The 13,415-nt window shown below is 50.9% G+C and overlaps 1 protein-coding gene across 1 annotated transcript in view; it reads left to right on the plus strand.

The window, feature by feature from the left end:
- The first annotated feature begins 862 nt into the window (after positions 1 to 862).
- Positions 863 to 13,415, plus strand: part of SMAD6 (SMAD family member 6) — a 78,420-nt gene continuing 65,867 nt past the window's right edge. Inside the window, exons 1-2 of the mRNA XM_015428338.1 lie at positions 863 to 941; positions 7,080 to 7,157. Coding sequence (XP_015283824.1) covers positions 863 to 941; positions 7,080 to 7,157 — 157 coding nt within the window. The remainder of the gene's footprint in view (positions 942 to 7,079; positions 7,158 to 13,415) is intronic.

Genomic DNA, 13,415 nt, shown 5'->3' on the forward strand with positions numbered 1-13,415 from the left:
CAAATCACCCAGTTCGTGGGAGATAGGGAGGGAAGGAAGGAACAAACGAACGAACTCTCAGTCTGGGGCAAGGGATGCTCTGTATTCTTGGTGCCTGGGTGGGGGGGGGGTCAACAGTGGGAGGCCTTCTGGTGTCCTGGCCCCACTGCTGGACCTCCTGATGGCACCTGGTATTTTTGGCCACTGTGTGACACAGAGTGTTGGGCTGGATGGGCCACTGGCCTGATACAACATTGACTTCTCTTATGTTCTTATAGGAACTCTTGGTCTGGGGCAAGGGATGCTCTGTATTCTTGGTGCTTGGGGGGGCAATAGTGGGAGGGTTTTTAATGTCCTGGCCCCACTGGTGGACCTCCTGATGGCCCCTGGTATTTCTGACCACTGTGTGACAGAATGTTGGACTGGAGGGGCCATTGGCCTGATACTATTAGCCACAAGGTACAGATAGGAACTCTCAGTCTGGGGCAAGGGATGCTCTGTATTCTTGGTGCTTGGGGTTGGGGGCAACAGTGGGAGGGCTTCTAGTGTCCTGGCCCCACTGCTGGACCTCCTGATGGCCCCTGGTATTTTTGGCCACTGTGTGACAGAGTGTTGGACTGGATGGGCCACTGGCCTGATCCAGCATTGGCTTCCCTTATGGAAGGAAGGAAGGAAGGAAGGACGGACGGAAGGAAGGAAGGAACCCTGTGTCCATAGAGGTCCGTCTAAAATTCCATGATACTTCTGGGCCCTCACTCTTGAGCTCTTGATCTTCTTGGGGTGTCACCATCAATGAGATGCCATCTGATTTCAGCCCAGTTCTTGCATCCTTAGTGTCGGGGAAGCACAATTTTTCTTCTGTGTAGACCATTCAGTAGTGTTAATGAGATCTTCTTCTTTTGCAGAATCTCCGCCCCCTCCTTATTCTCGGCTGTCTCCGAACGACGAACAAAAGCCGCTGGGTAAGTGTCGCCTCCGTATAGACTCTTCTCTGGGGTTGGCAGGGCAGAAACGAGACCGTCGTTCGTGTGCATGTGTGTGTCCGTGGGGTTTGTCGGTGCGCTGAATGTTCAGAACGAGAAAGGTGTGCCATGGCAGGTGCTGGAATGTGCTTTGCTCAGCTCAGAGGGGGATATTAGGGTGTTCAGGCATACCTACGTTGTGATGACACAGAATGCCAGTGGCAAAAGCCGTCGCTTGCTAGATGGTACGGTGGAAGCGCAGAAATCGACGTTGAGTGCGGACTGCTGTCACCGGCCCTTTCATGAAGCAAAGAGCTTGTTTTTAGCTAGAAGTGAGTTTCATCATTGACCTCCGAGCGCAAAGGCCGTGTCTCCACAAGTCCTGGTGGCAGTGAAGAGATGAGGCTGCCTTATACTGAATCAGACCATTGGTTCATCACAGTCAGTCTTTTCTACTTAGACTGGTGGCAGCTCTCAAGGGTCTTTGGCAGAGGTCTTTCCCATCACCTCCTGCCTGGTCGTTTCAACTGGAGATGCCGGGGATTGAACCTGGGACCTTCTGCATGCCAAGCAGAGGCTCTTCCACTGAGCCACAGCCCCTCCTTACAGCTCTCCAGGGTCTCAGGCTGAGGTCTTCCCATCACCTACCGCCTGGTCCTTTTGAACTGGAGATGCCGGGGACTGAAGCTGGGACCTCCTGCATGCCAAGCAGAGGCTCTGCCACTGAGCCACGGCCCCTCTTTACAGCTCTCCAGGGTCTCAGGCGGAGGTCTTTCCCATCACCTACCGCCTGGTCCTTTTAACTGGAGATGCCGGGGATTGAACCCGGGGCCTTCTGCATGCCAAGCAGGTGCTCTGCCACTGAGCGAGTGCTGAGGAGTTGAACAGCCGTGTCCTGCCATCCTCCCCGCTAGGAGATGCAAAATGAAAGTGAAACACCACCGATGCTTCTTTTCCAGACGTATGTCATTGAATGCACATCCCACGACGTGGGTTTTCAGCAAAAGCAGTCCTAAGGAGAATGATGCCCTTCCCAAGTCCATTGACTTCAGTGGGCTTAGGAGAGCATAGCTCTGTTTAGGATTGCATTCTTGGCTGTTCCCGCTACCCGATCCGGTGCCGTTGCTTGGCGTAAGGTTCAAGCATTCTCACATGCTCCGTTGTTGATAGCAGGGACACCTTTACCAGTTTGGCGTAGTGGTTAGGAGCGTGGATTCTGGAGCGTGGATTCCAATCTGGGAGGACGGGGTTTAATTCCTCACTCCTCCACTTGCAGCTGCTGGTGTGACCTTGGGTCAGTCACAAGTTCTCTCAGAGCTGTTCTCTCACGGGCAGTCCTCGAAAGAGCTCTCTCAGCCCCACTTACCCCACAGGCAATGTTCCCTCTAAGCTGTGGAGTCCTGTGAGCAAAAATTCTACTTTGTGAGCTACTGGCATTAAAGTTGTGAGCGAGCGATTTGGCTACTGTATGGATTAGTTTGCTCTGGAGCCCTCCTTCTTGAGCGAAGACAAAAATGTGTGAGCTGGAGGCTAAAAAACTGTGAGCTAGCTCACACTAACTCAGCTTAGAGGGAACACTGCCCACAGGATGTCTGTTGTGGGAAGAGGGAAGGAAAGGAGATTGTTTGGGAAGGAAAGGAGATTGTAAGACACCATGAGACTCCTTCAGGTAGTGCAGGGCAGGGGTATAAATCCAGTGTCTTCTCTCTTTTTCTTCTGCGGCCAGAAATTCAGGGAACGGTGAAAGTGGTTATCTGTGGTACCTGTTCAAATGTACCTTTGCCAGCGGAACGAAGATGGCAACCTCACTCAAAGCACTGTATTCCACTTCCCCTTTTCCTCTGCTCTTTTAAGGACTTCTGTTTGTTTTTTTAAAAAAAAAGAAGAATCAAAGGGAACCTGGTCAAAGAGACTGGGCATGAAGCTGTGACCTACTTAAAAACTGGCAGAACCCAACGGCGAGTCGCCTTCCAAAGTATATATTGTCGTTGAGGAGTTTAAACATCGTCCTTGGGGGATGTGGTACTGGCTCGCCGTTTGGCGGCTGTTCAGGTGGACGGGAATCCTGGGCAGACTTGCTGGGTCGAAGTTGGGCTGAGCTGACGGAGCTCTGAACTTTGGGTCACAGGCCCGCCTCCTCGCACAGGGTGAGGGAGAGTCGGATGGGAATGCAGCCGCGGCCGGACCGGAGAGGGGAGCGCCCCCTGGTCACCGTTCAGGTCAAAGGGCCCGATCCTTTGAGCTGGTTGCCAAGAGCGTCCCCGTAGGGAATTTAAAAGTGGAGCTGTTTCTGCGGCATCTCGGGAAGTTCTCTAAAGCGGTGATGGGAGGTATGGAGGAGAACTGTAGATCTGGCACAGAATCCTACAGTAGCCATTGCTTGGGCCCTTTCGAGGCAAATACCCTTGTCACAGTAGGAGCTTTACAGAAGCAAGAACAGACAATCTGTCTGAGGCCCGTAGCCAGGGTTTTGTGGCGTGAGGGGCAGATTTTCTTTCTGGTGGGGCTGAAGTTCTCAGTGCAGAAAGAAAAAGCCTTTTAGCCAATAGAAAGCTGTGACCAGGATAGAGCTCTACATTGCAAGCTGTCAGCCGCTATAGATGACAGTTCTCAGCTGCTGCAAGTTAATCACTTCTGCCAGCCTAAGCAACAACTCTGATAACAAGCCGGCAGGTGGGGGGTTATGACTTCTAGAGTCAAGAAAGCTAACACTCAGGCAGAAAAACTCTTTTAAAGGAGACCACTTTCTTGACCCAGAGTTAGAAGGGTATCCTAGAGGTCACCTACTCCAACCCCCTTGCTCCGTGCGGGGATTAGTCAACTAAGCACCCAGCTCTGCTTAAAGGAGTGCATGCCTTCTTAAAAAATGTTTTTAAATGATTGAAAATAGCATTTACAGGATAGATTCTTGTGGGGCTGTGCCTTAAAGAAAGGGGGAAGAGCCCCCCAAAGCCCCACTGTAGTACCTACAGGCCTGATCCGTCTCCATCTGTCCCTCCTGTAATCTGTTTTGGGACGGGACTCACCCCAAGGTGAATGTAGCCCCTGGAAATTGGCCCACACCGGCCCCTGATGTTGCTTGAGCCACAGAGCAGAGATCTGCTCGATTTGAGTCCAGTAACACCTTGGAGACTGAAAAGATTTCCAGGGTATGAGCTAGGAGCTATGACTCTTGAAAGCTCCTGCCCCGAAAATCTTCTTGGTTTCTAAGGTTCTGCTGGGTTCGAATCTAGCCGTTCCACTGCAGACCGACACGGCTCCCCTCTGAAACCTAAAAAAATTTCCAGATTAAGATAACTCAGAACAGCAGATTTCAGATCTGTTTTCAACAGAGGGATGGAGATTTTACTGTCTAAAGCCCATACCCCAAAAATTTTGTTGGGTCTCTAAGGTGGTACCGGGTTCGAATCTAGGTGTTCTACTGCCGACCAACGCGGCTGTTCTCTGTAACTCGCATAAATCTGGGCTCCCTGGTTGCCTTCAGTTCCTTCCTTGCAATTTTCTGGACAGCGAACGGAATAGAACTTTGCCTTTCTGGCTGGTGTGATCGCAGGACAGACGACACACCACACATTCCGAGCGAAGGTTGAGAACACCATTTTAATTAAAGGGGCCCAAAGTGCAGGGCGGTGGGGAGAGAAGACCAACAAAGGACTTTTAACTTGTTAAAACAAAGTTTCTCTTAGTTTCAGCAGGGGAGGGAGGGAGGAAGGAAGGAAGGAAACAAGAATAAACAGCTTCAAGAATTTTAATAGCGATAATTAAGTATAGTAACGACGAATTGTTTGGAGGCTTAATGTAACCTTATCCCCAGAGCGCCAAGTTCCTACTTGTTTCATTCCCTCAACCTTGGTTGTTTTTTGAGGCGCTGCGAACTGCTGGCTTCGGGACGTCAGGAAAGCGAAGGGGGGTGTCGATTTGGGGTCTGGCGTTCACACGAGTGGAGGAGAGAAGAGTTCATTGGCTTCCACTGAGGCCGTTCAAGCGGACGTGCCCTTTGCCAGCGAGGCGTGCCTTTACTCTGCCCGCTTCTCCAGGAGGGCAGTGCCCGTCTCTCAGAGGTGGATCCCGCTCTCCTCTTCTGGGACGGAAGCGAGCCTCGGTCTGGCTGATAAATTGGGAAGTTCTGCCCGCTTAGGTAGAACGTCCGTAAGGACAACCGTTTGGGAGGAGAGTCGTCCTGAAGGTGGCCTCCCCCTGCCTTCTCCCCTTGCATTATCTGAGGGTCCTCTTCCATTGCCTGAGAGAACCCAGTCAGTTTCTTGCTAATCTGAAGGGGCTTTGAGTGGAAGGGTCCACGGGATGAGTGGGGGGGGGGTAGAAGACCAGTCAGCTATGAATCTGACCCAACACACTGGAGTTTGTCGTAGTGCAATAATGCACAATGCTGTGCAGTGGCAGTGAAGGATTGTGTCCAGGGTTCCCTCTAAGCTGAGTGAGTGGGAGCTAGCTCACAGTCTTTTAGCCTCCGGCTCACACATCTTTGTCTGAGCTCAGGAAGGAGGGCTCCAGAGCAAACTAATTGATGCAGTAGCCAAATCGCTCGCTCACAACTTTGTAAGTTAGTAAGCCGCTCTAAGACTCCTTCGGGTAGTGAAGGGTAGGGTATAAATCCAATCTCCTCCTCCTGCTCTTCTTCTTCTTCTTCTTCTTCTTCTTCTTCTTCTTCTTCTTCTTCTTCTTCTTCTTCTTCTTCTTCTTCTTCTTCTTCTTCTTCTTCTTCTTCTTCTTCTCCTTCTCCTTCTCCTTCTTCTTCTTCCTCTTCTTACTACAAATCTTTCCTGTTCAGTTCTAGGTTCTTGTCTGACTGACCTTGAATGACATTTTATATCAAATCCACATGAACTTTGTATGTGTGTTCTATTTCTCCTTCTTCTTCTTCTTCTTCTTCTTCTTCTTCTTCTTCTTCTTCTTCTTCTTCTTCTTCTCCTTCTCCTTCTCCTTCTCCTTCTCCTTCTCCTTCTCCTTCCTTCTTTCTTCTTCTTCTTCTTCTTCTTTCTTCTTCTTCTTCTTCTTTCTTCTTCTTCTTCTTTCTTCTTCTTTCTTCTTCTTCTTCTTTCTTCTTCTTCTTTCTTCTTCTTTCTTCTTTGTTCTTCTTTGTTCTTCTTCTTTCTTCTTCTTTCTTCTTCTTTCTTCTTCTTCACTGGATTACTGTAACGCAGAGCTCAAGGGCTGTAATGCCGTCATGGGCCTCCAGTGGACGCCTGGGCCCGATTCAGAGAGGTGTGTTCGACTGTTGAATGCGCTGGGTTTTCAGGGTACATTACGGATCTCCTTCTCCCATATGAACCCGCCGGAGGCTGAGCTCTTCCTTGGAAGCTCTGTTGTCTGTGACCCTCCACTCCCCCCATTCGGAGGATGGGATGCCAGCTTTCGGTTGGGAAATACCTTGAGATTTTGGGTTTGGAGCCTGGGGTGTGCAGGGTTTGGAGATGGGGAGGACCTCATTGGGGTTAATGCCATAGAACCCATCCTCCAAAGCAGCTGTTTTCTCCAGGGGAATGGCTCTCTGTCGTTTCAGGAGATCCCCAGGCCCCACCTGGAGGCTGGCATCCCTAAGGAGAGGTCCCCATCCTTTCTTGGTGCCTGTGGGCACCTTTGGAATTCTGAGACGGAGCGGTGGGCCCAAGCACAAAGTGGCTGCCGCAGGAGGTGGCGCCAACCACAAAACGTTGGGGGGCGAGGTTAGACGTCTCTCCAGTAGCACACCTCTCCAACATCTCAGGCAGGAGCTCCGTTTTAACAGGATGCCTCTTAATACACAGAGCCAATCAGGAGCTGTGGTGGGCCACAGCCTCACTAAGCCCCGCCCCCTCCTTCTAAAAGCATTTGGCGGATGCCAAGAAAGGTGCCGGCAGATTGCCCTGGCGCCCGCGGGCACCGTGTTGGGGAACCCTGAAGCAGTGGGAGCCCACGGAGGGTGGTTGCTTGCCCTCCATAGAAGGCAATGCACAAGTTGACCCAGATAAGAATAAAGCAGGAGTTCAGAGTGATTTAACAACTTCCTTGAGCGTATCCTGTTTGTGTGAACGTGTCTTTGCTCTCTGGGTGGGCAGCAGCTCACGCGCAACACTCTTGAGCGAAATGGTGCTCCTCGTATCATGTAATAATGGTCTGTCTTTCTCTTCTTTTCCCCAGATCTTTCCGACTCCACGTTGTCCTACACTGAAACGGAGGCTACAAACTCCCCCTGCGTCACACCCGGAGAATTCTCAGGTTGGCAGACTTTCTAATTCCTTGATTCCGAGCGACCCTTTTGACGGCAGTTTTTAGCAAGCCGGTTTTAGGAAATAAACGGCTTAAAGCGTCGATCTTGAAAGTGGAAACCGAGAGGTGACGATCGTCCCGGCGAGGAGTTTGCAGCCTCGAAAGTGAGACCAGCGGTTTGGTTTGACGGCCTTGCTTGTCGGGGATCTCTTGAGCATTCGTCTTGCGCCATCTTACCAGCTTGCGCAATGGCCACTGTTGGGTCGGCATCTCTGCTCTGTTCGAAGTGGGGTGTTCCCTTTTGCAATAGTCTCTCCCGTTCTGCAGGGCTTGGATTTGCCCGAGGGAACTTCTGACGATCAAGTTCTCACACTCCGCTTGTGGTTTGTTGTGGAACCGAGTGTCTGGAAAGGCGCAGCTCATTTTAATCCATCCTGGCTGCTTTTCTCTGTGTGTGTGTGTGTGTAAATGCACAACGTTTTGCACACACTGCTAATTTTTAGTCTCCTACCCGCCGTCCACTCTGGTGCGATAAGGGTGCAGTTTGTTAAGGCCAGAATTAGGCTTGGAGGCGCCTTCGTTGTCTTCCCGATGCCAGAAAGTCCAATTGAAATATGTTGTTGTTGGCAGAGCAGAGGAACAACTGGTAAGAAAGACGGCCTCGACGGGATTTTCTGTCGTGCTGTAACAGTTCTGAAGATGAGAGTTGGCAACCGGGGTCAGGCTTGGTCCATTCACCGTGGACCAGGGGTCGTTTCGTAGAAAAAGAGGTGCAGGAGCTCATTAGCATAACTCATTAGCATAACTTATTTGCATAGGCCACACCCCCTGACATCACCGGAAGTGTGTCAGAAGGCAACACCCACCACTCAGGCTCCAGTGGACTGTTTTGGATTGCTAGGTATTGGGGGGGGGGGGGACACATGCAGATCTGTCCTCACAGAGGAGGGAGAGCTTGTACCTGAATAAAATTTAGTCTTAAAGGTGCCACTGGACTGTTTTGGATTGCTAGCTATGGGGGGGGGGGGAACGTGCAGATCTGCCCTCACAGAGGAGGGAGGGCTTGTACCTGAAGGTGGGCCGGGGGGGGGCTCTGCAACTTACCTGGCTGCTTCTTGCTCCTCGTGGCCCAACTGAGGGCTGCTGGGAGCAGGGGGCGGGGCTTGTTGCGTGTGCCCACCCCCTGGGCTCCTTACTGCCGGAGCTCCGCTCCTGTGCGCTCCCGCAGGAAATGACCCTTGCCGTGGACCCTTCTGACTGCTTTAGTTGGTGCTGTCTAATACCCAATTGAGGTGGGTGGGAGAAGAGTTAGCTATGCTTACATCGCTGTGTTCTGGTTAGGTGTGGTACGTTATCTTGAACATGGGAGAGAGTTTCAGTAGTTGGCAGCTTACCGCTCTTGGGCCAAATCGGGGCATTCTTGATCTTGCTGGTATCCTGTGCCTGTTCAGGTGGACTGTTAAGACCCTTTCTAGTAGAGTGGAAGAGCTGGAAGCTGGAGAGGGAACCTGCTACAGAATTCCTCATGTGGCTTCCAAGTTACCTAGAAAGAGTGCAGAAATCGACAACTGTCTTTGGTGTAGTGGTTAAGTGCGAAGACTCTAATCTGGGAGAACCCGGGTTTGATTCCCCACTCCTCCACTTGCAGCTGCTGGATGACCTTGGGCAAGCCATAGTTCTGTCAGAGCTGTCCTTGAAAGAGCAGTTTCTGTCAGAGCACTCTCAGCCCCACCGACCTCACAGAGTGTCTGTTGTGGGGAGGGGAAGGGAAAGGAGTATGTAAGCCACTCTGAGACTCCAAGTGAAGGGTGGGGTATAAATCCACTCTCTTCTTCCTCTTCTTCTACTTTTGCTTAGGGTAGACCTCATGCTAACCCCGAGGAACGGGGAGGAAGTTGTAGAAATTTGATTCTGGCATGTAGGAATTTGATATATTTTTCTGGCCCCACTTCCTGGGAAGGAGCGCGGGTTGTCGGGCTGGGGCCTGGCTCGTTTTGTCTTCTGACTCAGACGTGGAGTTTCAGTAAATTTAGTTTCTGACAGTGAAAAGGCAGAAATGTGATTTTTAGCAGAGAAACGTTGTGCTCTCAGCGCTGAAATAACGTCTGGACCCGGGGCTGATTCTCTCTCTTTCTCTGAGTCTCTTGTCCTTTCTCTTATAGAGAGGAAAATACAATAGCTGTCCCCGGTAAAAGCAAAGGGGCGGGCGGGCGGATTAGGTTCTTTGGTATCGGCGCTCTTGCCGAGCAGACTGGAGCAGGAGGGGGTTTAGACTTTTTCCTCGAACAAAATAACTATCACTTTGTGACCAAGATTGCAGTGAAACTGGATATTCCCATCTCCTACTGTGGAATTTGAAGTGGCGCAACCTCTTCATAAGAGTGTAATGCCGGTTATTTATCTTTCCCCAGCGGGCTGGGATTGCATATATAGGATAAAACGACTCGCTGTAGTTAACCCCCAGCTCTCCAAACTGGAGTTGCCTTGGTGGTGTTGAATTCTTCGGGGCAATCGAGGAGAGATTTCCAGGGACTTGTGTGCCTTTGCAAATGGCGTGCGAGACTCATTCTTGTTACCGGGGCTGTAAATAAATCCTGGGGACACGATCCCGCTGGATCCTCTGCTGTACAGTGAGGACTTTCCGCTGGGAAGTTGTCCATCACAAGCGTTGAACTGTAGAAATTTCACTCGAGAGCTGTACTCCCTTGAGCCAGTTTGGTGTAGTGGCTAAGTGCGCGGACTCTAATCTGGGAGAACTGGGTTTGATTCCCCACTCCTCCACTCGCACCTGCTGATGTGACCTTGGGTCAGGCACAAGCTCTGGCACAGCTGTCCTTGGAAAAGAGCCGTTTGTGTCAGAGCTCTCTCAGCCCCACCCACCTCACAGGGTGTCTGTTGTGGGGAGGGGAAGGGAAAGGAGTTTGTGAGCCGCTCTGAGACTCCAAGTGAAGGGCGGGGTATAAATCCAATCTCTTCCTCCTCCTCCTCCTCTTTGAGTGACTGAGGTAGGGAGCCACTGGCCGCCTGCTCTTCAGCACCACCACCGACGATGGTTAGAGAGCAGTACTGCAGTTAGCAGCTCAACAGGGACCAGGTGATGCTAGGAACCAATACAGCTTCCTCTGGCCCTGGCTACTTTTTTATTTGTAAAGTGCCATGCACGTGGGTGGCAGGATATAGACTATGATAGGGGTCCACAACATAGTGTCTTTCCTGGCATCTGCCAAATGTTTTTACGACGTGGGCGGGGCCAGGTGGCACCTTGCCCAACAAGGCTTCTGATGGAACAAAGTCAGAGTCCAGTGGCACCTTTAAGGCTAACAAAATCTTATTCGAGGTGTGAGCTTTTGTGTGCACGCACACTTCGTCAGATACAATGAAATGGAATTATAGACCATATTTGTATATATAGAAGCAGGTGTGACCAAACTTGCTTAACGTAAGAGCCACACAGAATAAACGTCAGATGTTTGAGAGCCACAAGGCATGAACAAATATTACAGTCATGTTTTTATTGAAAAAGACGCAAACTTGCTTTTTATTGACATTAAATGAGACTGCGAAAAATAAAGACAAATGGGGTAAAAACAGATATTGATAATGCTATTTATTTGTTCAATGATGGCCCCGGTCACATGGGCCAGATAACGCGGGTGTGTGTGGCTGTTCGCCCCGGAGCAAAGTAAAGCACGGTAGCCCGATCACACGGTCCCTTGAGTCTCCGTGCTTCGGCTGTTAGCTGGCGATCACACGGCGATGCTGCAGTGTGGCAAAGAAGCGGCACAGCGTGATCACACAAGCATTCCGCGTTCGTGTGCATGCGCAATTCTGCAGAGCAGCACTGCTTTCAGTTTCATGTTTGTGCGCATGCGCTTACGGAAAACATCCGGTTTGCAATGGGACATGGACGGGCGCCGGATGCCACGGGATACTAGTGCTCCCGTGATCAGACGTCTACCTGTGCTGCACGTTTTCCGGATACTAGTGCACTTTCCTTGGCACTTTTAAACTCCGCATCCTCGGCAGGACACCGCGGTTTGGCCACGGGTGCGCTACGCTTCCCAGATGTTGCGGTGTGATCGCGCCCCAAAAATCCGCCCAACATTCGTGCCTTTCGCGCAGCAAATTCTCCATGTGACCGGGGCCGATATTTATTTATTTGCTAATGATATTTATGTGTCTTAAGAGAGAGAGAGAGGTGGAAAGAAAGAATGAAAGAGGTGGAAAGAAAGAGAGAGAAAAAAAGAGTGAGAAACAAAGAAAGCAAATAGATAGGGAAGGGATGAAGGAAGAGAGACAGAGAGAGAGAGAGAGAGAGAGAGAGAGAGAGAGAGAGAGAGAGAACACGCAAATAGATGGGGAGCCTCCCTGGAGCCGCACAATATGTGTGAAAGAGCCGCACCACACTTTAGCCACCCCAATATAAAGGATGGCTTGTTAAATTAGCATGCAAAATAGTGCAGAAGTTGTTTAACAGATAAAAAGAATGACAAGCTTGGTTTTTGGTTATCATATGTTTGGGTTCAACTGGGGGGGAAAGAGCAACACAGGAAATAAATATGTCAGAACTGGCGATTGATGCACCCTAAATTGTGAGAATTCCTCTGATGGGCCACGTGAGATTTGATTGGCTGTGCGGATTTTTTAAAACCTTGGCAGCTGCCACCACAGCCCAGGGATCTTCACCACGTGGCTGAAGCTGACCAGCGGCAGCCATTTTCCGGCTGTGCCCACCATATTGTCTCAGAATTCTAACGGTGCCCACGGATTCCAAAAGGTTGGGGACCCCCCCGGATTATAAGAGGACAGGTCCCTGCTGTGAAAGGGAGAAAACACCAGAAGGGAGGTGGAGGCTAAGGAGAAGCAGGTGGGCTAAGAAATATATCTGGGAGAAGGAACTTTCGGGGACATTGGCAGGACCGTTCTATCAAGCCGGAGCGGCCAGTGTGGTGGCTAGGGTTGCCAGCTCCAGGTTGGGAGCAATGCTCCCTCTAAGCTGTGGAGTCTTGTGAGCCGGAGGCTAAAAAACTGTGAGCTGGCTCACACTAACTCAGCTTAGAGGGAACACTGGTTGGGAGATACTTGGAGATTTGGGGGGGTAGAGGGCGGGGTTTGGGGAAGGGAAGGAACTCAATGGACTATAATGCCATAGAGTCCGCCTTCCAAACAGTGTTCCCTCTAAGCGGAGTTAGTGCGAGCTAGCTCACAGTTTTTTAGCCTCCGGCTCACAGATTTTTGCCTTAGCTCAGGAAGGAGAGCTCCAGAGCAAACTGATTTATGCCGCAGCCCACTCGCTCGCTCACAACTTTAATGCCAGCAGCATTTTTGCTCACAGGACTCCACAGCTTAGAGGGAGCATTGCTTCCAAAGCGGCCATTTTCTCCAAGGGAAAGTGAGCTGTAGTTCTACGGGAATCCCCAGGTCCCACCTGGAGGGTGGCACCCCTAGTGGTGTCCGACCCCTATTGTGTGTGGGGGCTGTCATGTGTGGTTTCAGAGGGCACCCACACCTCTGCCTTTGAGGAGAGAAAGGCATTTTGTGCAAGCAGTTCCGTCCCGTTCCGATCTTTGTTTGAGGGCGTCGGATTCCTCTCCCCCCACCCCATTTCCAGTTTCTTGGAGCAGTCTGTGACTTACCAAGCTATGGGCTAAAGGGTCTCCTCGTCGAGTTAATGTGTCTTTTGCCAAAAAGCACTACTTCGATAGGGACTATGGTGGCTCAGAGGTTAAGATGCTGAGCTGCAGGCCAGAAGGTCTGTAGTTCGGCAGTTCGAGACCCGAGTGCTGCGTGACGGAGTGAGCTCCCGTCTCTGGCCCCAGCTCCCACCAACTTAGCAGTTTGAAAGGAAGAAATCGCAAGTAGATAAATAGGTACCGCTTCAGTGGGAAGGTAATGGCGTTCCGTGCGCCTCGGAGTTTAGTCATGCCGGCCACATGACCATGGAAGTGTCTTCGGACAGTGCTGGCTCTTCGGCTTGGAAACGGAGATGAGCACCGCCCCCTAGAGTCGGATTCGACTGGCTTCCAAGCAAGGGAAACCTTTAGTACTTCGATGCAAAAAGGGGGGGGAGAACCCCCCCCCCAACATTCTGCAGGCACCTCGGTCAGATGTTTTTCTATTAAATATTTTTTCCTCCGTGGACCTGTTTTGCTGACGGGAGATAACAGTGCATTTCTCTTTGACTTTGCTTTAAAAAAAATTCTTTTCCCTGGTGAGCGTGCCCCCCCCCCCCCAATGTGGCCCATATGTTTCTCTAAACCTTTCGGA

The sequence above is a fragment of the Gekko japonicus genome, unplaced genomic scaffold (assembly GCF_001447785.1).
Source record: "Gekko japonicus isolate JY-2015 unplaced genomic scaffold, Gekko_japonicus_V1.1 scaffold4004, whole genome shotgun sequence".
In the NCBI taxonomy this organism is placed as follows: domain Eukaryota; kingdom Metazoa; phylum Chordata; class Lepidosauria; order Squamata; family Gekkonidae; genus Gekko; species Gekko japonicus.